This window comes from Letharia columbiana (assembly GCF_014066305.1).
Source record: "Letharia columbiana isolate WasteWater2 chromosome Unknown Sc0000036_s0, whole genome shotgun sequence".
Taxonomy (NCBI): Eukaryota; Fungi; Ascomycota; class Lecanoromycetes; order Lecanorales; family Parmeliaceae; genus Letharia; species Letharia columbiana.
Window position 1 is genome coordinate 423094 of NW_023501080.1, and position 27911 is coordinate 451004.

Below are 27911 nucleotides of genomic sequence, written 5' to 3' on the forward strand. Positions count from 1 at the left end.
TGTTGTTTTGGAATTGGGGTTTTTTGAGGGAGGTTGGTGTTTTGGAGGAAGGAGAAAGGGAGGTTGGTAATATGGAACTTTAGTAGGAAACATAAGCTGTGTTGAAAACAACGGTGTTATACATGCTGGAGTGTCAAATCATGACCAATACTTTCCATACTTCGCCGTGAACCTAGAACCTTGACCCTCTCCCATCCCGTCTCTTCTCAGCCGGCCCCCTATCTATCTAGAAATATGCACCGGATCCGGAGAAACCGGAAGACCAGCATGGCCTTCGCCAGCCACCCCAAACCCACCCTCACTGACCGGACCTCCCGCATCAAACGTATACGCCGGCGGCTTCGGTCCCTCCTCTTCGACCCCATCATGCCCGCTCCCGTGAACCTGCTCGGGCGGAGCGGGAGCCACACCTCCTTCCTCCTTGGGCATATACCGCGGCAAAGTGTCCACGGAGTCCACATGCCGACAATTGCGTCTTGCGGTGCCCGCGGCTCCTGTCTCGGCGTCACGAGGGCGCCGGGCCCGGAGGTTGGCCGAGCGGGGCCCTTGGCCGCAGGCCTTGCGTCGTCCGCCGGCGTAGACGACGTAGAGGACCATGAGGACGAGCAGGCAGACTGCGGTGACGATGCCGAAGGTTTTGAGAATGGTGGCTGGTGGGAAGGGGCCGGGTTGGTAAGCCATTGGGTGCGGATGCGGAGCTGTCTGCGGAATGCCTAGTGGAGTAAGTCGAATTGGTGGATAGGAGGTGAGACGAGTGGATGGGTAGGAGAGATCTACTTTCCTTGAGGATTAAGACTGTCGAAGGACAGTGCGATGAAAAGAAAGCGGGATGGGAGAGATGAGTGAGTAGTCTTTGTAGAGCGCAATCCTGTATATATATCGCACCCGAAGGGAGAGCTTATAACACAATGCGTTGTGTTTGAAGATTGATCCCAATGAGGTGTAACACAATGAAGTCTCGAAGGTGGACAAAGCCATTGTGTAGCTGAATTATACAAAGAAGAATGGTTCGCCCTGTTAATCAGCTTGGGTCGGCCAACAATGGCTTTGGTGCCTCCATCTTGGAGTCAAGGTTATATGTATTCCACGGAGAGGCCCCGCAGACCTGCAGAACCCAGAAGTAATCCTAATTGAGTATGGAAAGGGAAACGAAGAGAGAGAAATGGAGGAGGTATATGAGGCTAGTGGTCAGATCAAAGATGGCACAACAAAGCCAGCGAACGTGGAACTGCTGGCTAGCTGCGGAGAACCGAAAAGATTCCACAAGATCCTTTCAGCAGTGAGAATTTGGCTTAGAAGGATATGAAGGCATTTCAGCCGAAGCCGCCTTGGGGTTTATGAGTGTATCAAAGAAAGCTGAAAACCTAGCGGCATAATTCGTCCCAAGCCCTCACTACCAATCTATTTAGTTCCATTTGCACTTTCTTTACCACTCAGCTCGCAGAATGCCTTGAAGGTCGTGAAGTCCTCGCTTTGGCTCTCAAGAACACACTCGGCCGTGGCCCCTACGAAGTAAACAAACCCTGTCTTCAGCTCTTCGGTCTTCGGCCCAACGGAGATTGTGCCCTCGCCATTAGTGCAGATGAAGATGCTTGGACCTGCTATCGCTTCAAACGTAGCTTTGGCGCCTTTCTTCTTCAGCTCGGTCTTCACAACGCTGAACTCCTCAATTGGAGGGTCGTAGAGGATGGCGGATGATGAGGAAGAATATGCGGTACTGTTGAGAGTGACGTAGGGGTAGTCGGTGGGGTGCATCTTTTGCTCGGAGATGGGAGCGTAGGAGTAGGTAAGCATGGTTGTTAAAGTGGGGATGTCTTGGAATTTGGGGGTGAAACCGGCTCGGACGACGTTGTCCGAGGAGGCCATGCATTCGATGATGTCTGCGTATATGATAAGACTGGTATCGTACCCGAGCAGTGGACAAGGTCGAATTCGCGAGGATTGGATACAGAATATGACTCACCTCCGCTAAGGTACGCATGGATATCATCTGCCTTCAAGAACATAGCCTCGCCAATCTCCAGCTTCACATAATTGAGAAAGAAAAGCACAAAGAGACCGATATCTCCCTCAAACTGGCCATTCAGTCGGATGACCAGGTCTGCGAGTTCTTTGCCTCCATTCGAAGGTCCCCCGCCACCCGCGAATTCCTCACCTTCCTTCTCGGCGGAAGCCACAAGCTCCTTAGCTGCAGAAGCGATGGTAGACTTATCGATCTTCATCAGAGTGGAGAAAGCCGCTTGTAAAGCTTTCTTGTTCTTCTCTACATCTTTCTCGCTGTCAGATGTCTCGTGTCCGCTCACAGCGTTCTCAAAGTCTTTAGCTGCAGATTCGCCGATAAGGCTGCGTAATGATGAGACTGTGGAGAGGAAATGTGAAATCTCTTTTAAGGGGCGGAAGCCGCACATTCCGTCAAAGGGTGTGACGGCTATGGTCATCTCGGGTTTGTGGTTGTCATCTACAACCAGGCATATCAGACGTGTGAGCGTGATCTGGTTAACGGATCATACCTGGGTAGTTCTTCGGGTCCTTTTCATGAAGCTGCTCCGCCAACTTCTTGTTTGGATGTGCTTGGATACTCAATGCTTTGCGGATAGAAAGAACTTTAAACAGAAACGGTAGCTTCTCGCCATATTTCTTGCTAATCTCCGTTGACATAAGTGCTTGGTTGTCTTGAACCATGTCAAGAAGGCTCCTCTGCGTCTCTACATCTTTGGAAGGCAGAGATGGGTGCGTTCCCATCCACAGCTCCGCATATGGCTTCTCTTGCTCAATGGAGAGCTTGTTCGAAGGGGTGGCTGCCGCGAATTTGGCCGCTGCCGATTCGTGTCCAACCTTGCCTGCATTTCATATCAGAACAAGATCCCTCTTCAGTCAGGGTAGCTTATCTTACCCCATTCGTAGCTATTGACTCCTGTGAAGGTTTAGTCACGACGTTTCAAGCAAAAGTGGAGAGCATACCGCATTGCAAGCGGATGAGTGGAACTTGCATCTCCCTTGTTACTGTCTTAATGATCTATATAATACAGTTGTATGTTCCTCTTCGTGGAGATCTAGAATCTTCGCCTGCTTTGCGGAAAGGTTGGGAATGACTTCAACTCCACGAGTTGCTCATTGAAATGTTGGCGGTTCCAGCCTTACAGCCTTACAGCCTTACAGCCAGGGCTTGCTGCTAAACCCGGAGCCTTAACTCCTAGCGGCAGTGAGGCAGTGTGTGGTCTGTTGCAAGATCCGAAGATACTCGCGGAACCCTTCATTCATTTCCTCAATATGGCGGCTCGTAACCGTCCTCGAGGTGGGCTGACGAAGGAGGATGCCACGGACGCACACGAAGAGCGGAACATGTGGAGTCAAATTGTTACAGACATCAAAAGGCTCAGGACGACCCATGCCAAGGCCGCTGAAATCGCGAAAGCCCAAGTTGACATGGAAGCGAAGATTGGGAAGAGTTAGTAGCAGTCTACTTTTCAGCTTTAAGGTCCTTCTTGAAAGTTCTGCCACGGAAGTTGATGCACTCTTCTGATATTGACTGTTATTTTGCCGCATCGGTTTGCTTCCTTCGTCAACGAGGCGCAGACGCGTATTACATTATCCATATGATGTTTAAGGCATTTGTTGGCCCCAGCCAAGATTTCTGTGTTTTTCTCGTATAAAATAGCTACACTACGTTATCCTCTTATTTTCGTTAGCGTTTGCCCGACTTCCATACTGACTGCGGGCTTGCTCTAGCACCTACGGTCAAGGAAATTGACGAGCTTCTCGCCTTATACCGTGAAGGGGTCAGGCTGGCGGAGGAAGAGGAGAAGATCCTCAAAGAAGAGCCTAACGATGTGATCAAAAACATCGAAATCCTCGCCGCTCTCCGCTCAGCCAGTGAAACCGAGCCCGTCCGGCCACCTCAGGCAGTGGCAAAATCACGTCAAGTAAAGCGACAGAAAATCGAAACAGATGGTGCAGCAGACTCTCCGGCTCCACCAATTCCATCCCCGAGTGTGGTTTTGCCTGCCGCAAGGGTCAAGGAGATCAAGAACGTACGCACCGGGTCCGTGCCGAGAGAGGTGAAGCAGGAGCCAATTGTCAAGGTGGAAGAGGGTTCGGAGGGAAGTAAAGGGCCAGCTGGGGAGAGGGCTGGGAAATTCTTTGTCGGGGCTGAGGTTGCGTATAAGCAAGCGAAGCAGAAGGAGGATGGAAGTCAGTGGATACAGTGCAACATCACTTCTATTTCTGAGATCGCGAACAAGAAACGGTAAGTCTGGTCGAATCTGACCTCGAATTCTGTTCCTTTGCTGACTATAGACCAGATACGAGGTGCAGGACCCTGAACCAGACGAAAACGGTGCTCCAGGTCAAGTCTACAAGACAACAGCCGCAGCATTGATAGCAATCCCTGGGCCCGATGCCCCACTCCCAGATTTTCCCATTGGAAAGCAGGTGCTTGCTCGGTATCCAGAAACGACTACCTTCTACAGAGCGGAGGTGAAAGGAGCAAAGAAAGATGTGTATAGATTGAAATTTGAGGATGACCAAGACCAGGAAATGGAGGTTGGACGGAGATTCGTCTTAGATGTCAGCAGCAAGTGAGGCTACGTCTGCATGGCGTCTGGGATTGGGGAGGAAGTGGATCATGTCATCTGAGATACCCAACTGCATATTTGGATCAATTGACAGCCATTTATGATGTTTATAGACAAGATAGCGAGCGACAAACCGAGAATCTTCGTTCAACAATACCCTGCAGCACCTGATGCACGTAGACCTCAACCCCCTGAGCCAGCATAAGCCATAAGCCAAGAGCCTTAAATCACGCGTCTTCAGGCAATGCTTTCCCTGCTTTCATAGGCAATGTAATGCAAAGTAAAGGGGTCAAACCCCGTGGCTGATGATTTGGTTAGACTCAGGGGAGAATGGAAACGGCGGCGTAAGATTGGCGAAAGGGGCGCCTCCCGAGAGCATGCATGTCAGCGTGTTTCAAAATCCATCGTTTCAACAAGCCAAAGCAACCTTCCATAAACTCCATACTCAACATATATGCGCAACGCAAGTTCTGTACGAGCAACTTTTGACAGCTCCATCTGTTCTGCGCAAGACGAACATTAATCGCGTCCTCATTGCCTCGCTCCTCTAAATATTAAGCTTCAAACGGCAATCCAATTTAATACATCAACGAATCAGACACCAGAAGGATCATAGGAACCACAAGGCTCGAACCCGAAGAACTTTAGGCTATCAACACCACAAGCATGGGCGGCTCGGTCTCAAAGATCATGGGCAAAATCTTCGGATCGAAAGAAATGCGCCTGCTCATGCTGGGCTTAGATGCCGCAGGGAAGACCAGTAAGTTTCGGTCACTCTAGGGTCTACCATCGGATGCCTGCGCAAGCCCAGACTGACGGAGAATGGTCTATAGCAATCCTCTACAAGCTGAAGCTCAACTCCGACGTCACTACCATCCCTACTGTCGGCTTCAACGTCGAGACTGTCACGTATAAGAACGTCAAATTCAACGTTTGGGATGTGGGAGGACAGGATAAGATTCGGCCTCTCTGGAGGCACTACTTCTCTGGTATGGCAAGATCCATTCATGCGGAGGAAATGGTGCCTGAAAGGTGCATGGCTGACTGGGAACATTTACACAGGAACACAAGGTCTCATCTTCGTCATCGACTCGAACGACCGATCAAGGATAGACGAGGCGGGGAAAGAGCTACATAAGATCATATTGGATAGGGAGATGAAAGAGGCGCTGTTGCTGGTATTTGCGAACAAGCAAGACATACCAGGAGGTGAGTTTTGGCTTCCTTCCGGACTTTGGGGGGAGTGCTGACGGCTTGCGTGAAGCAATGACACCACAAGAAGTACAAGAGCGTCTGAAGCTTAGCCGGCTCAAAGACAGGATCTGGTACGTAGTGCCGAGCTGCGCTACGACTGGTGAAGGTCTATTTGAAGGCTTGGTAAGACACAATTCTACAGATGTTCATTGGATATTCTGCTGACTACAACCAGGGCTGGCTATCCAACAACGTCAAGACACCCCCGCAACGACAGGCCAGATAAGCGTCCCCAGCCCTCTGTTACGAACCGTCCCCCATTCGATGAGCTACCGACATGTACAACACCTGTCCTTCAGGATACCCCAGATCTCGCTTCTTCATGCCCATGGCTCGTCTTCTTTGGTCTTTCAGCAAGCGAAATATGCAATTGTAATACCATCATAGGGCTATTTGCCATTCTTTGGTACCATCACCCCCGAAGCCGGGCTTGCGGAGCGGGCATTTGAACTTCCTTGAGCTTAGAGAATCAGTAATCAAATCTAATCGCTATCGCTACCGCAGCAATGGGTATCATCTCGCAGCGCCTGCAAATGCATACAACAATCGACACTCTCCCCAAACCGACCCTCCCCTCTCACGAACCCACACTCCTCCACAATTCCCTCATATCCCCCCCTTCCATCCCCTCATGCGCACCCCACCCGTCCCCCACATCCCCCACCACCCTCCCCGGCTGGCCCCCAACCACACTCCCACTCGCCACCACCATCCCCGTCGGCACCACCGCCCCCTCCAGCACCTTGACCCCGTCTTTGATAATCGCCATCTTCCCCACAATCGCCCCTTTCCCTATATACACATGGTCGCCGATACTCGCCGCTTCGATCACGCACCCTTCCCCGACGAACACGTGGTCCCCGATCTTCAGCGGCGAGTACACCATCGCGCCTTGCTGCAGCCGGTACGGCGGCCGTAGCACGCACCCCGTGCTGAGGAACGTGTAGCGCCCGATCGTGATGGAGGTGGCGTAGGTTGGTGCCGTGGGTTTGGAAGATGGGTCGGTGGAGGAGGAGGAGGAGGTGGTGGGGCGCAGGTCCCCGCGTATGCATACCAGGGGCTGGATCACGGCGCGTCCGGTGAGGAAGACGTGCTGCGTGCCGTAGAGTTGCGCTTTGCGCGATACCTTGTTGCCGGTTTCGGTCTCCAGGTAGTCGCCGCGGGCGGTGGGGCGGGGTTTGGGCGGCATGGTTGGGTTGGGTTAGGTGGAGGGGGGTGATGTGGGAGCTGGTGGATTGGGGCAGCTGGATACTTAGATATACGGCCGTTGCCTCAGTCATTCAGAGTCCTGATCCCGTTAAGCCCCTCCGGGTTAGCCTCACATCTCTAAGCCCCTTCGGGCTCATACCTTGTGTTTTTTTGATTTCCTTCATTTCTGTGTGCAACCTAAGGATTTGACAACTTTGAAGACATAATCATGGGTACCGCCAGCCTAGCAAGCATACCACCATTTCACCTATATCTCGCCCTCGAGATCTTGCGAATCATTCGTTTCCCCCACTTACCACGCGCAGTACCTTATACCCAGGCATCCGCGCAGAGCTTGGAGTTCTTTCACGTTTTGTGTGATACCAGGGTGTGATGCCATTCCATATTTCTCGATAGTCTGCAATTCAGGACCTTGCGGTTGCCGTCGTTCTGACTTCGCAGAGAGGGTTTTCATCGCCCAAAAACTCCGAAGTCGTCAAAGCCTTCTACTCGATGATCAATCCTCAAGACAAGCTGGCTCGCAAGACAGGTAGATAGTGAGAGAATGGGGAGCAGGAACACCAGGCTGCCTTGGTTCCCTATGATTCAAGCCCATAGGAGGTAGGATATACGTGTCTACGTCTACATTTATATTCCACTCGGAGACTCAGTATGTATGCATAAATACTCGGGCAAACTCCCCTCCTGGGAACGACCCAGACAACGCAACTAAGCATGTCAACGCGATCTCTTACCAACAAGACCCTCCATTTTCAACGACGCTTTGGTTAGCTTGAGAATTTAGACCTCTGCCTTTATGAAAGTCTCCCGGCGTTTAACCTCACATATCTCACGCCTTGGACTCGTTCCATCGTTTCTACTCATAATTAGACCTCCTTATCAATGGCCAAGCAAGATAGTTAATTTCTGATTTCAGCGGTACTCAACGTCGCAAGGCATTGAGAACTGGCAAAACTGTTGACCAACATACCGCGGCTATCACTTGGAATTCGAAGGAACTCCACCTGTTAATCTAGGGCTCATAGCTTGCAAACAATTGTCTGACAGGGCAGACGCCAGGGCCGTCTGCGCAAGAGCTTGCAGAAGATGGCGAAGGCCGTGGCCAACATCTGAAGGGAATTATGCATCGTAGTGTGGTGGTAGGAAGAGCCTGCACTCTCGCGTGTCGGGCGGACATTTGGCATCCGGAAAATACTCAGTTGGCGAGGCTTCCTTAGAAGGTGTGGTCTTCAGAAAGATGTATGATTACGGGACCACGCATGGAAATGATCGAGCGTAAGTTTGGTTGAGCAAACTTGCGAAGTGAACACGGCGCCATCATGCCGACCTTCGTCTTATCACCGAGCATTCGCATTATGCAACGCTTTGAATCTTGCCTTTTTGCCGCTGCAGCCAGCAATCCATTAGTATACCACAGAGCTCGGCAATGGGCTATCTGCTTCCAACTTTCCTTCTATGACAGGAATTCGCATGGTAAGAGCGGCTTTTGAGGCAATTGACCAATCGAACCGAACCGTTCATGATTTAAAAGGCATTATAATGTCGGGCTAGCCTGTATTTATCGACTAGCCGTTGCAACAATCGTGCTCTAGTACAATCAACCGCTGCATTCCTGTCATATTGTCACCCTCGCTCTCACACCATCAGATCAGACTCGCTACTACAATCCGGCAACCCGTACACAATGCCTTCAAGCCTTCGCTACCAGATTGAGCCATCCCCCCCGCCGATATCACCCATCTTGCGTATATGCAGCACATCGCCACGGCAGAAGATGCAACGCCTGTCTCATAAGCAGATATTGTTCTTGGCCGACACGGCGCTCGAAAGGCTCACCAATGAGGCTAGCCGAGAGGGAAATGACCTCCGGCTGGTGGTCGGCCATGCTAATTTTTTGGATGCGCTGAGGCTGGGCAGAGGCAAGAGGAAATCTGACAACGAGATAGGGGGTGTTTAGAGAAATACTGTTGTTTGAAGCCCGTGTCGAACAAACTTGCCTGGACCTTCTTTCCGTCTTTCCACCATCCTCTGCTGCCACGTCTTTCTAGCTTGGCAGCCTCGGACTTGCACTGCTCATCAACCAAGATCGGCGACCGAATAACCAGCATCATGCTCGCCAAGGCCTGGATACCTTCTCTCGCATTTTCTGTGCCAAGAATTCGAATATTCGGCTCCCTTTTCTTATTATGGTATGAGCCGGAAAAAAAATCTTGCTTGACTCACTTTTTCAGGCTTGCCAGGGGATAATGCATTATTACAAAGCGAAAAGGAGGCAAGGTCCCATTTCCCTTTCCCTTTCCCTTTCTCATCCTCAACCCTCCAGACCATCCATCTGCGCAGCAACACCTTTCGAATACCACCAAGACCATCCTACCTCTTCAACAGCGACACAGTACCTGAATCAACAACCTTCCACAATTCTACTAAGCATCCCAAGTCATCCAGTCACCATGACCGCAATCTTCGCCCGACAAACATGCTCAAATCCATTCTCCTCCCACTTGGCATCCACCTCCCGGCACAACGTCGCGGATGAAATGGAAGGGGTCGAACGCTGTGAGGCGGCGGAAGAGGGTAAGATGGTCGGCGTCGAGCCTTGCGACGAGAATGAAATGCAAGGCGTCGAGTGCGATGGGCATGCCAACGACGACACTCGCATGGAAGGCGTCCAATGTACCGACGATGGCGGTGGCTCCAATGCTTCGCAGGGCGTGCAGAGCGGGAGCAAGGGCGGATGCGAGATGGAGACGGAGATGCAGGGTTTGGAATCGGGTGCTGGCGTGGATGGGGTTCGGGAGGGGGAGGGGGATGTGCAGATGCTGGGATCTGGGTGCGCTACGGTTTGACGTTGCGGTGTGAGTTGAGTGGTTGATTGATTGATTGATTGATTGATTGATTGATTGATTGATTGATGGGTGTGCAGTGTTGATACAGGGTTGTAACTTACGGTGCTTGGGTTATAGCGTTTCCTTCTTCTTCTTCTTTCTTTTTCGTTCTCCATTTGTCCATTTGTTTGGAGACTTGCAAAGCTGGGCATGGCATGGCGCAATGCTGCATTGAGTAAGGTACCTTAGATAGTTGATCTTTGTCTTCGACTGGTAATTGAATTGTTAAATGCACTTTAAATCCCCCCCTATTCTGCATTTACAGCGCTGCTCTTTCTTACTCCTCCCAGTCAGTCGGTTGACTGGAAAGCACGGTAGAGTACCGCTCTTATCTGTCGTGCTGGGGTGAAAAGAAATGGCAGGGCCGATCGATATGTAGGCGCGGCTTTTCCTCTTCTTCGTTCGTCACCTAGTCTTTTGATTTTGATTTTGATTTTGACTTTTCGGCGTCTACGAGGGCATTTTTTTGTTACATGTTGAGAGGCTGTCCAGGGCTTTCTAAATTTTAAAAAGTAAAGGGCTTTACACAGAAGGGAAAATCTAACGCAACCGAGACCACGTGAGCTGCGCTTCGAAGAGTCAAGGGAAAGCGTCCGTACCGGACGACTTCCCAGCGAGAAGGAATGGAGAATAAGGCACGTTGAACCTTAGCGACCGAGGTTTGGAGTTGGACTACATCGATTGACCCTATCGGCCCTATCTTCGGTCATCGTCTCTCGTGCATGGGACAATAGGTACATCGATCCCGGACCCAGAATTTCCAGCTGAGGAGCCAACACCTAGCGACGGGATGATGAAAAAGAGAGGTCCCACAATGATGTGCCCTGTCCTGTACAGTGTCCCATTCCTGTGGCATCCTGATGACACTATGCCAAAGCAGCGACTTCAGTCCCCACCTCCATCTTGCTCTGCTGCAATTCTTCCAACAATTCCGGTGCCAACGCCGACACTTCGTCGATAGGAACCCCACACGTACTCGAAACAAGCTGCTTCAGCGTCTCGCCATGTCCGCTCATGCCAGCTGCCCCCTGAGCTACCACCACAGCACTCGTCAACTTTCTTCTCTTATTCTGCTGCTCTGCTAGCGCCAACGCGGCATTCTTCTGCTCCTCGAGTTCATGGTCGTTAGACATGGTACCATTGGGTTTTCGGTGCGCTGAAGGTGGCAAAGCTTGCTCTTCGGAGCGAACGGCGTGGTGAAGCTCTTTGTGTTGGATTTGCTCGGATAGGCTTTCGCTTTCGGTGGTTAGTCTGCGCTCCTCTTCTCGTAGACGGTGTTCTTCTTCTTCGTTGTCGTAGCTGTCGGTTCCCTCTTGTAAGTGTCGGAATATCCCTTGTCGGACGCTATGTAGCTGGTGATCGACGTTTTGAACCAAGCGCTGACCTTCCTCTAAATCGTCATCTTTTTGTTTGATCTCGCTGTCGTAGGCCAGTGCCACTTGAAGGGATTTGTCTTGGGCCATTTCGCCAAAGGACTGGCTAAAGGATCTGGCGGACTGGCTATGGTAGTGAGATGCCGGTCCTGCTTTGGAGGCTTTAACCAGCTCGTGCCCGTTAGTTGCACCAAAGTCCGGCAGTGGAGATGATGATACGAAGTCCTGACGAATGGCACGTTGGCCTTGTATGATCCTGTCGGCAGTCTCTCCATTGCCGTTCTCGAGGTCTCCTCGAACACCTCGGCCCTGGAGAGCTCGAATGCACTTCTTGGCGTTGTGTCGACCAACAATGTGTAATGCGGTGTCGCCGCTGGCATCCGGCAGGTTGACTAGCCTTGTAAACTCTTGTGGTGTGCAGACTTCAGCCATCTTGTTGAGGACGATGTCTAAGTAGTAGCGAGCACATCTCTTCTTGGCCAAGCTGTTGGTAGTCATGGCGATGTGATGAAGAATAGTACCTCCGTGGTTATCTTGTTCTCGGATCGTGCTTATAAGAAGCTGTACGAGCTTCGGCATAGTCTCCTTCTCATAATTGTTTGTGAAGAGCACTGCTCGTATCAACGGTGTCTCCCCTCTCTTGTTGCGGGCAAACAGACTGGCTCCACGTTCGATAAAGAATCGTACGATGTCGATGTCGCCCATGGCAGCGCCCCAATGAAGAGCAGTGTGAGCTTGGTCGTCAATAGGGCGGTTGATCTCGAAAGGTTCTGGTGGTACTGGCGGAGCGAGGTGCAGGAGGGGAGCGTCGGATGTGGAGAGCATGAAGTAATCGAGGAGTTCATCAGCGTAAAGCATGTGCTGCTGCTCAAGGACATCTTGGCCGCGCTTCCGTTTGCGCGAATGTTGATCGTATTGGCTCCCTACATATCTGTCGTCCTCATCCATAAACGACGCAGAAGCGATTGTAGAGTTGTCTTGGGAGTCATCATCATGGAGTTGTGTGCTGATGTTGTCGTAGTCTTCGCTGAGCTGACTGTAGGTTGGTTTCACTTTGGGTTCTGTTCGTTAGCAAAAGCTGTACTTGTCAAGCGCAGACAGCACTCACTTGGTATCTTTTTGTTATTTGGGGCCTTGGGAATCTTGGGCTTATTGGAATTGGTGGTGTGCTTGGGCGCTGGTGGTGGACTGCTGTCTCCAGGGACGTAGTCGAAGATAGGTCGGAGCTTGTCGATGACGCCGTTGCGCTCTGCAAGGAGTCTTCCTTCTCTCAAAGGGACCCAAGTACCTGCCAAGGACCGTGAGCGTGGAGACGAACATCCAAGGTAATAGGTCTCTGCTAACCTTGGTATTTCCCATAGCCTCCCTGTATCTTCTCATGCGCCCCCTTTTGGACCTCCCTCTCTAAAATTCTTGTCCTGGCTGGCTTGTCGTAGTCGGCGACTTTGAGAATGTGAGTGGCATTTATGTAGTGGTCTCTTCTTCTTCGCATGACATGATTCCCCTCGACATTGAATTCGAACACCGGAACCTGCAGAATGTTAGCGTTGCTTTCCAGATCCCCGTAAGAGAAGACGTGGATGGGCAGCGACTTACACCACTGTAAGTGGCAGAGTATATGCCATTTGACGCAACGCCTGGGGCCATGGTGGGCAGACTTCTTTCTTCCTTCATGCAGCAGCGGCAGTTACCCGCAGGCCAGTGCAGAGGAGCAAACAGAAATCTCAGTATCGCTTTTGAGCGCGGAGATTTACAACATGATTGTCCAGGTTGACTTGGGCGTAAGATATGGTGACTCTTGGAAATATAGGGAATAATTGAGGGTTGGTTGTGCGCCTCAAAAGGATTAAGTGGACCAAATGGAAATGGGTTTGAGACGCGCACTGCGATCTTCACGCGTAAATTGACCGAGGGGAGCCCGCACTAGGCGAGCTAGCGCCCTTTTGGTCTTGGCATCCGAGCTCCGATTGAGAGCTTTTGATCCTTTTGATCCTTTTGGTGCTTCACCCAAAAGGCAGACTGCCAGTACTTATATGGGCTCAGAGGAAACGATTGGCGACATGACAGTCACAGAGACGGTCAAGGAGACAGTCAAAGGTGCTCTCGGCGCCAGCGATGAGGCCCGTGAGTCGTAGCCCGTCTCAAGTCCACCTTCCTTTCTATGTGGTCTCGAAGCATGGACAGCAGCGAAGCATCCGAACCCATTGCTGACTGAGTTTCCACCTCCCTTTAGCTCGTGCAACTCGAGAGCAAATGTCTGAAGCCAAATTACCCCTAGCCTACCGAGACAGCTGCGCCCACCTCGCTATCCCCCTCAATCGGTGTCGATTCGAATCATATTACCTGCCTTGGAAATGCGTGGTATGCTATACTTGCTCCGCTAAGCGAATCCGGACATGGCTGACAAGGATTGCTATAGGATGAGAGACATTCGTATGAGAAATGCCAGTATGTAGAATTTAAGAAGAGGGTAGCGAAGATGGATGAGCTGAGGGCTGCAAAGGGTGGTGCAAGAAGCAATTGAGCTGAAGAAGAGGGGGCTGGAGGGTCATTGTATATAAAACAGTTACGAGAGGCGTATAGTGGAGGTCAGGTTGGGGACTGCATGGGCATTGTGCACAAAACTTTCCGGCCCATACGATCTGCTTCCATAGATACCGGCAGCTGCTAAACCCTGACGGGTTACGAGCCAATGGACCTGCCGAGTCCATTGACAGTCTTGAGTGAGAGGTTCGAACAGAACTTCCTGGGGAATGGGCCTGGGAGTGCCATGCCAATATGCAACATGCTGGTTCCGGACGGTCACAAGGCAGCCAACTTCATCATATAAGCAACAATTCTGTGCCGCAAGTAGCTACCTCGGATGTGGCCTTCCTAGCTAGCTTCCTATGCCTTCATCGCACAAGATTCAATCATCAAATGCAACCTGGGGTATCATTCCAGACGCCGTACTAAATGCCATGCACGCTCTTGTCTCGTCTGTGCCATCTAAATGGGGGAAAATGCCTCACGATTCTCCACTTCCATTCAGCACGTCCTTCAGAATCTCCCACCCAAACTCTTCTTCCGGCTTCTCAGCCTCCATCCCCAGGCATGAACGGTAAGCCCGCACCTCATTTTGCAGTCCAGCAATAACACGTATGGGTACCTCTTCCTCCTCGCACCGTAGACGATAGGCTTCCCGTAGCATTTCGACGGTACGCATGAATTTGGCGTGCCAGTCGTCTTTCTCGAGGCGAGCGGCCAAGTGTGCATCTTTTTCGTCTTGTAAGAGCTTGTTATAGTGGCGTGCAATGGAGGTTTCGCGGGTTTTCGTGTTGAAACTAAAGTCGCGGACATCTTTGACTATTTCGCCCAGATGGTGTTCGTACTCGCCAATGAGCTTGATGTTTTCCTTTTGCTCGTCCATGAGGATGCGGGTTTTGTTCTGCTCGCGGGCAAGCTGGCGTTCGAGATCGGCGATGCGGGCGGCTTGGGCTGATTTTTAGTCATTGGAGTCTGAGGAGGAGGGGCTATATAGAGTGAGCTCACAGGAGACTTCTGCATTGGCTTCTTGAAGGGAGGGGCTTGCTCCTTTGGCTGCAGCGCGAGTCTAGGTTGGGGAAAGCGTGTTAGCAAGCATTAAGGCATAGGAATAATAGGAGGGCCAGGCAGATGCTGAGCACTATGAAGGTTGGGGTAGATACACGTACAGCAAGCTCTTCAGCACCAGCGATAACCCCTGCTGTCTTCTCGCGATTCTCCTTCAACACCTCACTGAGCTCCACCAACTTCTGAAACAGGAAGTTCACATCTGCCTGCTGTCCAGCCGCCATAGGCATTCCGTTCATACCGGCCCCATTACCGTTGTTGTTGATCTGCTGCTGTTGCTGCTGAGCGACCGGCGAGGGCGCGAGACGTGGTGCGCTGCCAGAGCTGCCGGTGCCGGGAGACGTGTCGAGGAAGGAGGGAAAGTTATTGGTCATGGTTGCTTGGGCGCCAAGTTCGAGATTCAGGATTGCCTGAATGTTGGCCCTGTCTTCAAGGTGTTCGGCCCTGTCTTTAATCGTGAGGCCCCAGTCGGCCCATGCTTTTGCGAGACCAGTTATTTTGTGATCCATAGTCGGCATGTCGGCGTTTGTTATTTATTCGGGCCGATGTTGTTCCTGGTGGGATGGGGTTTGTGAGGGCTATGAATACTTGGGGCTAATCTAGTGCCAAGAAACGGTACAGGAAATGTGGAAAAGCCGCTAGAATAGAATCGGCCAGAGCCGTTTTACGTATCCTCGCTCTATTTTTAATCTTCAATCCACCAACTTCCTCGCGGCTTTTGATATTTCTATTACTATACTATTCTATTTTCTATCCTTTGCGCTATTGTGCATGTTGCCATAGTCTAACTGACGCCTAGACGGAGCTGCAGCCTGTCTGGCGGGATATAAGGGACGGCCGACCATTATGGACAAAAAAAATAAACAACACGTCCTGTTCCAAGTCGATCAAGCCATTCAATATTCAAGTCTTCCTCGACCGCGATCCTCTTCCCACCCTTTACGATGTACATCACAACAACTGCGAGCGCTTACGGGCCCGAATACTATCAAGCGCTTCTTGCTCAGTCAGAACAAGCCGAAGAATTCATGTCCCATGTCAAATGATTGTTTTGGCTCCATTATAGGCTCCTAACTCGAAAAAATGCTGGTATCAAGCCCGCAATCATCGTCCGAAGAACGCGAAGAGCAACCTGAGAGCAGACCTCCTCGAAGTTTACACGAAACCTTATGTATGAGCTATAGACCATGACATCCCATGCTGCTCACCGGTCGGCTCATCCGCTCCGTTCATGATATTACACTGCATGTCTCCACTTGCGCCAACCTTCTTGTACCAGCTAAACTTCTCAATGCTCAGATCGAGTATTGCAGCAATGTCGACTCTCGTTATACCAAGCTTGTACTCTCCGAACGGTCCGTCTGCACTGACACCGAATTCGCAAGTCTGATACTTGGCTAGCCACCACTTGCAGTTTGGCGTGCAGTGTTGTACTTCCCACCAGCCATAAGGGTTATCGTCGTTGGGCGCGGAAGTCATAATGGAAGACAGGTTGCCGCAGTCTTCGATCAAAGGGGAGCCGGATGACGATCCGTTTTCAAAGTCACTGCCGTCAGTATCTAGCAGAGTCAGTCCTGGGAGAATAGACTACTGTAAATGAGCCCACATAATGGCTGCTTACCGCAATAGTTGTCACCCGGGCCTGGAAGTACTGTTGTATTCGCTATAACCCCTGGGCTTGGCTCCGTAGGTGCTGTTGCCGGGCTTGTAAGGACGAGGCTAAAGGCTGCAGCCAGAGTAAGTATGTGTAAGACATTGCCTCTAATGTGCCATGCTTCGTTCGTTGTTTGTGCCCTTGCGACGGTCTTTATCCACGCTAGTTGACTGGAATCAAAACAAAGTAATTTTCAGCGGAATTTACTGCCACTTTACGAGTCAGTGTTGAGGATGGCCGTCGAACTCACTCTTATAAGTTGTCATAGTTGTGTGGTTGCAGCCATGTCCTTCCGAAGGTTGTACGCCATAATGCTCAAACATCAGCAGTCTGAACTGCTAAGCTTTAAGAGATGCGATAGGTCCTCGAAGGTTGTACGCCATAATGCTCAAACATCAGCAGTCTGAACTGCTAAGCTTTAAGAGATGCGATAGATCCTATGCAAAATGCTATCCAAATTCCTCCAATCAAAATCTTGCCCAGTCGCATGCAGGCGGCACAGGTTTCAAGGTCAGCTCCGGCTCTTTTCACGTTCATATAATTTTAGCAGTCTAATGACGGCGTAGTCTCATTTCCGCGACCTTCATACATCCAGATTATGAAGTTATTGCGACTTTACTCGAACGCTGTCTGTCTTTGAATTATAGAGCATGTCAACTTGGAAGTCAATCAATACAGCTGTTGCCCGACCAGGCTATAAAAGCATACTTACCTTACACTATTAACATTCGACGAAGGTAGTTCGCGAGCCGACCGAACCGACCTGCGAGATTGATAGGGCTGAAGCCTAGTGAATCTGTTCTTGGGCAGTCCCAATGCATCACTCGGTGACGCCGTCGTTTTGGACTGGTGCCCTGGTGGAGGCCAAGTGCAGCAGCTCGACAATAATAGTGCAGGAATATATTATACCGTACCTTAGTCTCCCTGATATTCCGCCAGACGGCGCTTGATTTGATAAGGCACTAGCGTTACCGCCTTGCCGTGTTTGGTAATTTACGAAAGGTCGAATAATGCCAAGACAAGAATTTCTCTTGGACAACTTCTTCCCTTTCATCAGATGACAGTATTGACAGTTTGACAAAGGATTCTACGAATAATTGAGTACTATAATTGATCTGTCTGTCTTCACAGCTACTTTAATATATTTGATATACTGGAGTTATTCAATGCCTGAGCACAACACTACTAGTACCAATCAATTCTGTCAAATCCCGTCCGGCTTTTGCCATCAGTCCAAATGCCTCAGTGATAACCTATGATAGCAATCAGTATTGTTTTGAGCAGTTGCAAACTTACACCAGTTTGATGAGTTTCTACACTACCATTCTATCCGGAGGTTCTGTTTTGTAAAGGCACCTTTAAAGGACAGTCTATCTCAATCATTACAGAGAGGCTACTTGGCGAGTCCGAGCTGAAAAGGTTTCCACCAGACAGGCCAGGAGCCAGCCAACGAGGTTTACCCTCACAACCGTAACTAGCACAATGCCAGTACCCGCGGACGGCGCAGTATTCGCCCTCAAAAATACCGCAACAGGTCTCTATCTCAACACCACGGCCATTTATGCTGGTGCCGAAGTTGTATTGACAGCTTCTTCTAATGGTTCAGTACCGAGCTGGATCCTTCAAGACTGTCAGAGCGGGCGCTATCTGCTCAATGCTATAGACACCACTATGTGTTTGAATGTGGCCTACGAAAGTAAAGCCGAGGGTGCGAGTTTACAGCAATGGTCTTGCAACGGAGGAGCAAGTGAGATGTGGACTCTGGTGCCAACCTCGAATGGAGCCCTGACGCTGGTCAATCAGAACAGTGGTTTGGTGGCAGGAGCTGCAGGCTCGACCAGCGGTTCAGCCGTGATTCAAATGGCAAGTGCGAACGACCCTTTGGCTCAGTGGCAAGTCGTACTGCCAAACAGTTTGGCAAACTCTTCAACCACGGCAACCACGGCAACCACGATCGCACCAGCGGAGATTGCTAATATTAACAGCAGTAGCAAAGCTCATGCCGCGACGTTTGGCGACGAAATGATTTACAACATCTACGCGCCTATATTCTCATCAACTGGTAACCTGGCGGCAATATCCCATGATCTATCACGTATTGCCGGCTTAGGATTCTCAACAATCCTGCTCATGCCCATTCATCCGATCGGCGTCCCGTTCGAAAATCATCCAGCATGTGGCAGCCCTTATGCAGTTGCTGATTACTACGCCATAGACCCAGCTTTGGGGCAGCCGTCTGACTTTGCTACCTTAGTGAACCAAGCGCATGCTCTGGGTCTGAGTATTATCATGGACGTTGTCTTGAACCATACCGCGTGGAATCATTCGTTAGTTGTACAGCACCCGGAGTATTACGTACATGCAGACGGCATCAAGAACAATTCAAGCTCCACCTCGCAAGCCTTCAACTTTGATGACGTCGCACAGCTGGACTTTAAGTCAAGCCCTGCGGTGCAAAAGTATATGTTGACGATGCTGGTATGGTGGATGAGGAACTACAACGTCGATGGTTTTCGCTTCGACACAGCTGACAATCCCTATGGAAAGGATCGAATGATCCCAGCCGCAACCTGGGCATTCATTGGCAGCAACTTGAAAGCTGTTAATCCGAAGGCGATACTCCTTGGTGAATGTTGTAATCCTGAACTTTCCCTAAGCCCCTTCAACATGGATTACGCCAACTACTCCCTCCAGCCTGCCGTGGCCTCTGCCACAAAGACGCAGGACGCGAGTAATTTGCCCAAGGTGTTCAGCCAGCTGCAATCAGCACACCCGATAGGCATGCTGCACACGTCTATCATGCAAAATTGGGACATGGATCTAGACCTCAAAATGTATGGTGGACCTGACGGAACCCTTTGTGCAGCGGTTTTCAATTTCACTATTGAAGGTGTGCCAATGCTCTTTGCTGGCGAAGAAGTGGGCAATGATCGTGGTGGGTACAATACGCATACACCTGTTAATTGGGGTTCATCCCTGGCAAATCGATTTTCTGCTTTCTACAAGAGCTTGGGCACGCTCAGACGCAGCCATGAAGCTCTACGAAGAGGCAACATGACTTGGCTGATAGCCGGCGGTGGAGCTGGATTGGTTGCGTTCACGAGAAGGCGGGAAAGTGAAGAATTCCTGATTGCAGTCAACTTCTCCGCGTCGCCTGTGGGAGGTAGCGCAAGCACGAAGAAGTCTTTATTTAAGAAGGATAAACTATCCACTGGAGGATGGACTGAGGTTACGCCGCCTGGCGCAGCTCATGCTATACCACATCCAGCTCCTCCCGCTATCAAGCTGGGACCGTGGGACTTTGCTATATTCTGCAGAGCAATTTGAGTATTCCTATCACCATTACATAACAATTGCATCTTCCTTGCCCACCCACTACTCCAACAGCCTCAAACTGACCCACACCCCCACACCCGTCCCTTCAACCTCATACCCCGCGTCGAACGTATCCGTCCGTCCTCTCGCCACACTCTCCGCTGCTTTCATCGCCCAATCTTGTACAAAGTCCCAGGGGACCGCTGTGCCGAAGCCAGTCATCGTAAGTTGGAGTGCCCCTTGGGTTATCGTGAAAACCATTGCCGGGCGTTTGGTCTGCGGCCACATGTTGGATGCCGAGTGTAAGATCGTAGTGTAGAAAGTGCGAAGAGCCACGGCACCGACGCGGACGGGGAGTATCTCGTAGTTGGGGCCGCGGTGGAGGAACTTGAAAGCGATGTGGCCTGGTGGGGCCGTACCCCGGGTTCTAACGTATGCCTTGGGCATGGCTCCCACCTTACCAAGTCGGCGAAAATGAATACTCGAAGGGAGGGGGAATTCTGCGGTATCTAGCGGCCTGGGAACGAAGGCAGCTGCTTCGGAGACCTTGTGGGTGGGACCGGCGAACGAGACTTGAACAACGGAGATTAAAATCATGACAGCCACAAGAAAAACGTGACAGGATGACAACATCATGCCAACTGCAAACACTTGCATTCGTTAAGCATGCTATGCTGTATTATGTAGACATCAAATTTTCCGCCATCTTGTCAGGGTTTGTCCGTTGTGACCTGAGCGAATCCGGGACCAATCTTTAGGAACAAACGAGCTCGGGGTTGACGACAAGCTAGTCCTGTTCCCTCTTCATGATCAGCGGAGAAATGCAAATGCTTGGTTGCTGTCCGCCTGCCGAAATCGGCTCAATCAAGAACTCTGTGGGGCATTCATCCGGATTGAGGCTTTGGAATAAAATTGACGCTCACAGTTTCTATCAGGAACCCAAGGCAAGGAGTGTTGGCAATTGGTGGGTGACGTTTCCGGCATGGGAGTCTGATCGACAACCATTGGCACGGTTGTACCTTGCGCATGGTCGCTGCCTGGCGGCTCGCGATCCGTCAGACGAGTCAAGTGCGTGGCACGATTACTAGAGTTTGCTGCGGAGGTCGTTTAGAGGCGCGGAACACTCTGGTTGAAGTTGGGCTCGGCAAAGGCAAAGGAGGATATTGACTGTGCTGCGTCATAAGTTTTTTGTAGCAAAAGACATGGATAGAATGAGGGTTCGTTGGATTTGTGCAAAAATGTTTCGCACTTGATGGACACGAAATCCAGTCTGGACTTCGTCTGCTAGGCGCAGTGAATGTGGATTTGGGTATATCATGCTGTTCATCATGCTGTTCTGTGATATTCGCTGCCTACGAGTTGATCCTTTAGCGGTATCTCGGCGCCTCTATTGTCACTCTGTCTCATCTAAAACAAACTTTCAATCTCGTCGTCATACACTCTGCTGCGTAGTCGACATCCCGGGCTCCGCCTTCTCAGTGAAGGCATCCGAGGTAGCGGTGACGTCGGTTTCATAAGTGTTTGCATCTGAGTGTCCGAATATCGGTCCAGGATGTGCGATCACAAGCGAGTAGACAGCAAGGACGATCATTCTGTACCCGTTGGTCGTTAGATTCGTCGCGCGTCAACGGACGAGAGCAGCACTCACACTCCCTCAAGCCCAATGAATAGCGGCTCGTTATGGATCAACGGTCCATCATACCCATCACTCAACTCATCAATCCTGTACGCGCATCGTATCAAGATGCAGATGATTGCTAATGACAAGCATGCCATGAATACCTTGAACCTCGTTGGCAAGGGCGTTTTCCGTTGCTGATCCCGTGGCGCCCTAATATAGCGGATCGTGAACTCTATACCGAGGGATATGAAGACGCAGAGCGTGAAGACTTGGAAGGAGAGACCCGCGATGGCGACGTCCACTGCGGGTTTGCTACTTCCGGAGGAAACAGACGATAGGGCTCCACCGACCGCTTGCAGGATTAAGGAAAGAAGGTCGCAGGGCTATAGGAAGATTTCGCAATCAGTATTGCCTGTTCGGGGGTGTCCTTCAGGTTTTGAAATATGTCCGCGAAGTGGATTCTCCCGATCCATGTCTCAAGACTCCAATTTTTGCTCAAGGGGGAAAAGGGAACAGCGGAGGTACGTACGATAAAGATCCAATAATAAAGCTTTGGTGAGAAGCGTGCATGCTGGGGACCGAGGAAGATGATACTGTGGTATATCAATGTCAGCGTGAGACCTGGTTCGTGATTTCGAGGTGAGGTGTACTCACATTTTCGACAAGGTCAGGTAGATGGCTGCTGAGTAGAATGCTGGGCCAAGCGTGATACAGACTGTCGAGCGTTAGAAACCATTTCTCTCATCCCGTTTGACAAGCAATTGACAATATACGTCCGAAGGGCAATGACGCGAGGCGAGCTACTCACTGATCTGGATCAAAAAGCCCGGAAACGAGAACGGATTCTCCCACATCAGCACCCGCCCCCCGTACCCAATCAACTCACTGGCGCACCCCCAGAACATCGCAAACAAAAAGGCCCACGTCCTGTACTTGATCCCCAGCCCCAGATGGATGACCAGTGCGATGGCGAAAAGCGCGATGAACACGCTGTCTGCGGCTAACGAGGGGCGGTACTCGTAGACGCCCACGCTCGCCGGACAGTATTGCGGACCGGGTGTCAGGGTGCAGTTTTCATTTGGACCGTAGCTTATCAGGCTGTTGGGGTTGTGGCCGGCGTTGGCCATTGTTGCGGGATCTTTGGGCGGGAGATTAAGATGGAGCGGTGGTAAGGTAGTTGGGGACTGCTGATCTCTGACCTCTGGCACAACCAGTTCTCTTATCCCCCCCGAAAAGCGGGTAGAAAGCAGACAGCAGCAAAAGCGAAGTCGAAGAAGGTATGAACGACTCAATTATATGTACATATATACAAAACGCTGACGCATACTGTACTTTGCGTGTTGGAAAGAGGCACCACTCGTATTTATACGGCGAGATGAGGACATTGCGGCTCGGTACTCTCAGGCTAGGTAGGTAGATTATGCCTTAACAGGTTGACTTTGCGTAAGCGTTTTTAGCTTATTTTAAATCTACCCTATCACAGCGGTCACAGCTGCGAGATCCACGCTAATATCCCCGCCGTCGCCGTTGGTACAGCGGCTTGACAGCGGCCTCTAAGGTGGTGACCAATTGACATTGGCCCTTGATGGGCGCTAGCGTTGGTGAGATGTTCCTTGTTCCTTGTTGTCGTATTCGTATCGTCGGTTGAGAGGATTGTTTGGATTTTGCATGGCCGTTCTGAACTGAGCAAACTAGTATCTATTCGATTATACGACGCTTGTTGGGGAAAAGGCGGAAGGTGAGTCTGTCGGTGTCCTGGTCTATGTACCTGCCTAACTCGATTGCTTTCATCTATGAGTGTCCTGCTTCACACCGCATGCCTCACACGCTGCCGTATCGTCCACGCCAGCTTCTTGGCAGTCCTCTCACAATATGCAAACTTTATTCTTTGCTGACACTTCAAAAGGTGTCCTTTCTACACTCCCCGGACGAGCCACAGCGAAGCTTCGACGACTGAGGAGAATGCTGACAAAATCTACCACCTGACGTTTCCATCATCTCTTGCATGATGCTGGTTGCTGAGCCTCGGGTACAGATTTTCCGCCAGCAGGCCTGACAGTGATACTGACAGTGGGCGTAGGCGTGTTCAGGGTTGCCAACGGTATTTGGATGATGTGGCTGCGTGGAGTTCCGCATTCGTCGCATGCAATCCATCTCAAGGTGTCCTCGCATTCTGTTGCGTTTGTTCTGGGAAAAAGCCTCGACCTAGCCCGAAAAGCGCGCCGGACTGCCTTGTTGTTCTTGTCGGAGAATTTGGCGCAGAGTCGAGCAGGGAGCGGATGAGCGTAGACAGAGTTTCGTTGTCCATTTGGGATGATGAAATTAACGTGGAATTCTTCATCTTCGTGCCTTGCGCATGCGCTGGCTCGTCTTCTGTGTCTCCCTCCGTCTACGGTCGCTGTTTTTCATTCAACTTTCTCTGACATTCTCGAATGGCTGTTCGTGACACACAACTCCACGCACCGGCGTCATCAAAGCTCCGGTAATGGCTTTCCGCGCCTTGGCTTGAGTCCATGGATGTTGAACCGTTCTTTTCGTGCATTTCTCGCATTCCGCGCAACAGTCGATGCCTGGATTTCGACCTCGGTACTTCTGGCGCCTTGCAAGTACTTTAGTACTTTTTTGGTCGGTCGTTTGGGTCGACGGTCAGGTGGGATGGAAATGCATCCTCGTAGTCAAGATAGTCGGGCATTCTGGGGGGCCTGTCATCGAAGAGAATTTTCTTGATCGTCATCTCGAGGGGCAGCGATCCAGTGTCCGAGTATCAACTTCGTCTTCGGATATGTCGATTGACTTTCAGATTTTTCGCTACGACCGGATCACGTGACGTTGCCTCGGTTGATCCTCGGAGCATCGCACTTTCAAAATTTGGATTATAACATTCCCGTGAGTTGGTAACCGTCCGGCGCGGGACGGGGAACATTCGCTGAGTCAGCCGCTCCGAAGTAGATAGCGTCCGCGCTTATTATAATTGCGAAATTTTCGCGTTTAAATAACTTATAAATATTAAATATTAAATATTTAAGAATAATACTTTATAAAGATCTCGAAAATTTCGAAGTATTTTTAAGATTATTTTAGTTAATTATAGAACTATCGCGAAATTTCGAATTATCTTTTAAAGTCTCGAAAATTTCGAGTTAATAATATTTTTATTATTTTTAGTTTATTTTTATTATAATAGTTTTTTATTTTTTAGTTATTATACTTTAATTTCATTATCTTTTAAGTTAATTTGGTTATAATAATATGATTTATTTTTTGGTTATTTTATTTTTAATTAATAATGTATTTTTAAATTATTTTAGTTATGACTATTCGAAATTTCGATTATCTTTTAAGTCTTAAAATTTCGTTAATAATAATAATTTGATTTATTTTTTGGTCTATTTTCATTTTAATTTATAATAATATTTTTAAAATTTTTAAGTTATTTGTTCGGAATTTATTATCTTTTTTTTTTTTATTTTTTTTTATTTTTTATTTTTTTTTGATTTATTATCTTTGTTTATTTTATTTTTTAATTAATAATATTATTCAATTTCATTATATATAAATTTTTCGAAATTTTAAGTATTATGTTTAATAACTTTAAAATATTTATATTTGATTTCGGTTTTATAGAATCTCGATTTTTCGATTATTTATAAATTTATTATAAAATATTATATATAATAAAATATATAATAACTAGTTATTATTTATTTAAAAATAACGTTTTAATATTTATAAATTATAGATATTTTTAAAATAGAATATTTTATATAATAGTTATAGTATTTTATATAATAAAGAAAAAGCTTTAAAATATGAATAAAATAAAAGTAGATTTATTTTATGTATCTTTATATATATTAAATAAAGAAAATAATAATAAATAAAATAAAAATAATAAAATGTGTTATTAATAAGAAAGAATTCTTATTTTATATATATACTATATATAGAATAATTATTAATATTTACTTCTAGAAATTTAAATTTTTTATCTATTATCGTTCGAATTATGTTTTTATTTTATTTTTATGTTTTATAAAAATATTTTTTTTGGTCGGGCGGTTCCTTTAATTTAGTTTATCGTTCAAATTTTATTTTTTATTTGTCCCCTGTGGTGTACGTACTATTTTGTTATAAATATTCTCATTCGCGCGCTGCGTTTATATGTTGGTCCGTGGTTTGGTGGTATTGATTTGTGCGGGCGCCGGACGGTTACCAGAGAAACACGGTATACTAGATTTATCGGAGACTTGCTACTATCCCAAAACCTTTTTGCGTTGTCGAGTTGGAGCTTGAAATCTGAAGTCTTCAGGTACATTGAACGCTGGGAACAAGGTATGAGTCAACCGAGGGATGACCGATGATGTGTGTTTCTTCCTTCTCCTTTTTCCTATAAAAAAACATAATGAATGTATGTTGTAGTGAATTCCCATAATTTACACCTGGGTTTCAAACTAGACACAAATTTTCCCTTCACTCTAGATATGGAATCAGATAGCGGCGCCTTGAACTTTAGGAAGGACTGGGTGGTGCAAAAATACGGCGGCACCTCCATTGGCAAATTTCCCAACGAGATCGCGAACATTATCTGCAGCGAAGTCAAACGCAATCGTCTGGCAGTTGTTTGCTCTGCCCGTAGCTCTGGAATCAAAGCCGAAGGCACAACCACGAAGTAAGCACATCCACAGATCCACCTACAAGCAGAAATCTTAAAACGTGCCCAGACTGCTCAAAGCCGCCGCGGAAGCAGCGAAAAGCAACCCTCCAGCCTATAAGTCCATCGTCACCAGTATTCTCGACGACCATATCCAAGCTGCCATCCCAAATCTTCGATCCCCGAACCTCCTTGCAAATCTCACCGTAGAGTTCGAGCGGGAAACCCGCGATCTCATGAAATACCTAACAGCAGCCGACACATTGGGAGAAGTCAGTCCGCGGACTTTAGACATAATCATCAGTAAAGGGGAAATCCTAAGCTGCTACTTCATCGCCTCACTTCTCCAAGATCGTGGATTAGACGCCTATGTGATTGATCTCTCCAGTATCCGAACTGTCGAAGCACCAACAGGTGACATCAACCAGGGTTTCTATGAAGATTACGCCGAAGCTCTGAGGCCCGTATTCCTCGAGTCAGGCAACCGGATCCCCGTCGTAACCGGTTTCTTCGGCCCTGTGCCCGGCGGTCTACTGAGCCACGTCGGCCGAGGCTACACTGATCTCTGCGCCGCTCTTGTCGCTATCAGTCTCGGTGCATCCGAACTTCAAATTTTGAAAGAAGTAGAAGGCATTTACAGTGCCGATCCCAGGAAAGTGCCTACCGCACGACTACTCTCAACAATCACGCCATCCGAAGCTGCCGAGTTAACATTCTACGGATCTGAAGTCATACACCCATTCACCATGGAACAAGTAATCCGCGAAAGCATCCCGATCCGAATAAGGAACGTGACGAATCCCAGCGGCACCGGGACAACGATCCTCCCAGACTCCTTGGACGCCTCTGCTTCCAAGAATATCACCTCCGCGCGTCTTCCCACACCACCAGCATTCCGCTCCCGGAAATCCGGCATCAGCGGCACGCTGACCAATCGTGCAAAACGCCCTACGGCCGTAACAGTGAAAAATCGCATCCTGGTCATAAATCTCCGCTCCAACAAACGGACCTCCTCGCGTGGTTTCTTGGAACGCACGTTTGCAATCCTAGACAAATGGCGGCTCTCCGTCGACCTGATTGCCAGCTCAGAAGTAAATGTCTCCCTGGCTTTCTACTGTCATCGTGAACTAGTCCGCGGAGACGGCGAGAGGAGACACATCGTAGATATCGACCTTCGGGGAGCTGTCGATGAAATGGCGCGCTTAGGAGCGGTGGAGCTGGTGGATGAGATGGCGATTGTGAGTCTGGTGGGTCAGGAGATGAAGAATATGGTTGGTATATCAGGGGCGATGCTTAGTGTGTTGGGGAAGCATAATATCAACATCGAAATGATCTCGCAGGGTACGGCCTTCTCCTCACTTTCTTTCCTACTCAATCACAGTCTTCTAGTTTGATTCCTTTGGCACTCACTAAATGCGAGCAGGAGCAAGCGAGATCAACATCTCCTGCGTGGTGGATCAGCGAGATGCGGATCGCGCTATGAGTATCATTCATACGAATCTCTTCACTTTCTTGGAGTGATTTAAGGTCGTAGGCGACTTTTGTCCGATGTGTCTTTCGGTCTCTTGAGCTCCGATACAGCAGTGTCAAGAGTGTTGTATGGTGTCATCCAGCAAATCTGATTTGCATTCGATGTGTATTTTAAGAATCTCGGCCAATGAATGGACTTGCATCAGGTGGTCTTGGCGAGAATCTGTATAAACTTCGCCATTCTGGGTCTTTGGGGTGTTCAGATGATCATTGAGATCTGGATTGGATGGTCTAGGGATTGCGGAGATTATTTG

General features: G+C 49.2%; 14 protein-coding genes across 14 annotated transcripts; 6 read left to right on the forward strand and 8 right to left on the reverse strand.

The window, feature by feature from the left end:
- Nucleotides 1-222: 222 nt before the first annotated feature.
- HO173_009054 (uncharacterized protein) lies at nucleotides 223-1374 on the reverse strand (the record flags this gene model as incomplete). Its single annotated transcript, XM_037310948.1, has 2 exons — nucleotides 223-713; nucleotides 1365-1374. 2 exons carry the CDS (start codon nucleotides 1372-1374, stop codon nucleotides 223-225), a joined length of 501 nt encoding a protein of 166 aa, XP_037162264.1.
- A 27-nt stretch (nucleotides 1375-1401) lies between these two features.
- On the reverse strand, nucleotides 1402-2992 carry HO173_009055 (uncharacterized protein; the record flags this gene model as incomplete). Its single annotated transcript, XM_037310949.1, has 5 exons — nucleotides 1402-1880; nucleotides 1964-2458; nucleotides 2511-2840; nucleotides 2894-2914; nucleotides 2962-2992. 5 exons carry the CDS (start codon nucleotides 2990-2992, stop codon nucleotides 1402-1404), a joined length of 1356 nt encoding a protein of 451 aa, XP_037162265.1.
- Nucleotides 2993-3270: 278 nt separating this feature from the next.
- HO173_009056 (uncharacterized protein) lies at nucleotides 3271-4581 on the forward strand (the record flags this gene model as incomplete). The annotated part of the gene is made up of 3 exons (XM_037310950.1): nucleotides 3271-3448; nucleotides 3730-4246; nucleotides 4302-4581. The coding sequence occupies 3 exons, from the start codon at nucleotides 3271-3273 to the stop codon at nucleotides 4579-4581; spliced, it is 975 nt and encodes a 324-aa protein (XP_037162266.1).
- A 659-nt stretch (nucleotides 4582-5240) lies between these two features.
- On the forward strand, nucleotides 5241-6054 carry HO173_009057 (uncharacterized protein; the record flags this gene model as incomplete). Its single annotated transcript, XM_037310951.1, has 5 exons — nucleotides 5241-5334; nucleotides 5408-5563; nucleotides 5637-5783; nucleotides 5839-5951; nucleotides 6004-6054. 5 exons carry the CDS (start codon nucleotides 5241-5243, stop codon nucleotides 6052-6054), a joined length of 561 nt encoding a protein of 186 aa, XP_037162267.1.
- Nucleotides 6055-6405: 351 nt separating this feature from the next.
- HO173_009058 (uncharacterized protein) lies at nucleotides 6406-7017 on the reverse strand (the record flags this gene model as incomplete). The annotated part of the gene is made up of 1 exon (XM_037310952.1): nucleotides 6406-7017. The coding sequence occupies one exon, from the start codon at nucleotides 7015-7017 to the stop codon at nucleotides 6406-6408; it is 612 nt and encodes a 203-aa protein (XP_037162268.1).
- Nucleotides 7018-9487: 2470 nt separating this feature from the next.
- Nucleotides 9488-9883, forward strand: HO173_009059 (uncharacterized protein; the record flags this gene model as incomplete). Its single annotated transcript, XM_037310953.1, has 1 exon — nucleotides 9488-9883. One exon carries the CDS (start codon nucleotides 9488-9490, stop codon nucleotides 9881-9883), a length of 396 nt encoding a protein of 131 aa, XP_037162269.1.
- A 905-nt stretch (nucleotides 9884-10788) lies between these two features.
- On the reverse strand, nucleotides 10789-12942 carry HO173_009060 (uncharacterized protein; the record flags this gene model as incomplete). The annotated part of the gene is made up of 4 exons (XM_037310954.1): nucleotides 10789-12356; nucleotides 12404-12583; nucleotides 12640-12826; nucleotides 12892-12942. The coding sequence occupies 4 exons, from the start codon at nucleotides 12940-12942 to the stop codon at nucleotides 10789-10791; spliced, it is 1986 nt and encodes a 661-aa protein (XP_037162270.1).
- A 413-nt stretch (nucleotides 12943-13355) lies between these two features.
- Nucleotides 13356-13819, forward strand: HO173_009061 (uncharacterized protein; the record flags this gene model as incomplete). Its single annotated transcript, XM_037310955.1, has 3 exons — nucleotides 13356-13419; nucleotides 13529-13656; nucleotides 13715-13819. 3 exons carry the CDS (start codon nucleotides 13356-13358, stop codon nucleotides 13817-13819), a joined length of 297 nt encoding a protein of 98 aa, XP_037162271.1.
- Nucleotides 13820-14302: 483 nt separating this feature from the next.
- On the reverse strand, nucleotides 14303-15404 carry HO173_009062 (uncharacterized protein; the record flags this gene model as incomplete). Its single annotated transcript, XM_037310956.1, has 3 exons — nucleotides 14303-14772; nucleotides 14827-14887; nucleotides 14988-15404. The coding sequence occupies 3 exons, from the start codon at nucleotides 15402-15404 to the stop codon at nucleotides 14303-14305; spliced, it is 948 nt and encodes a 315-aa protein (XP_037162272.1).
- A 649-nt stretch (nucleotides 15405-16053) lies between these two features.
- Nucleotides 16054-16365, reverse strand: HO173_009063 (uncharacterized protein; the record flags this gene model as incomplete). Its single annotated transcript, XM_037310957.1, has 1 exon — nucleotides 16054-16365. The coding sequence occupies one exon, from the start codon at nucleotides 16363-16365 to the stop codon at nucleotides 16054-16056; it is 312 nt and encodes a 103-aa protein (XP_037162273.1).
- A 1657-nt stretch (nucleotides 16366-18022) lies between these two features.
- HO173_009064 (uncharacterized protein) lies at nucleotides 18023-19867 on the forward strand (the record flags this gene model as incomplete). The annotated part of the gene is made up of 1 exon (XM_037310958.1): nucleotides 18023-19867. One exon carries the CDS (start codon nucleotides 18023-18025, stop codon nucleotides 19865-19867), a length of 1845 nt encoding a protein of 614 aa, XP_037162274.1.
- A 48-nt stretch (nucleotides 19868-19915) lies between these two features.
- Nucleotides 19916-20452, reverse strand: HO173_009065 (uncharacterized protein; the record flags this gene model as incomplete). The annotated part of the gene is made up of 1 exon (XM_037310959.1): nucleotides 19916-20452. The coding sequence occupies one exon, from the start codon at nucleotides 20450-20452 to the stop codon at nucleotides 19916-19918; it is 537 nt and encodes a 178-aa protein (XP_037162275.1).
- An 835-nt stretch (nucleotides 20453-21287) lies between these two features.
- HO173_009066 (uncharacterized protein) lies at nucleotides 21288-22603 on the reverse strand (the record flags this gene model as incomplete). The annotated part of the gene is made up of 5 exons (XM_037310960.1): nucleotides 21288-21447; nucleotides 21504-21859; nucleotides 22006-22069; nucleotides 22131-22191; nucleotides 22285-22603. The coding sequence occupies 5 exons, from the start codon at nucleotides 22601-22603 to the stop codon at nucleotides 21288-21290; spliced, it is 960 nt and encodes a 319-aa protein (XP_037162276.1).
- A 3354-nt stretch (nucleotides 22604-25957) lies between these two features.
- On the forward strand, nucleotides 25958-27648 carry HO173_009067 (uncharacterized protein; the record flags this gene model as incomplete). The annotated part of the gene is made up of 3 exons (XM_037310961.1): nucleotides 25958-26145; nucleotides 26198-27468; nucleotides 27551-27648. The coding sequence occupies 3 exons, from the start codon at nucleotides 25958-25960 to the stop codon at nucleotides 27646-27648; spliced, it is 1557 nt and encodes a 518-aa protein (XP_037162277.1).
- Between the last annotated feature and the right edge of the window lie 263 nt (nucleotides 27649-27911).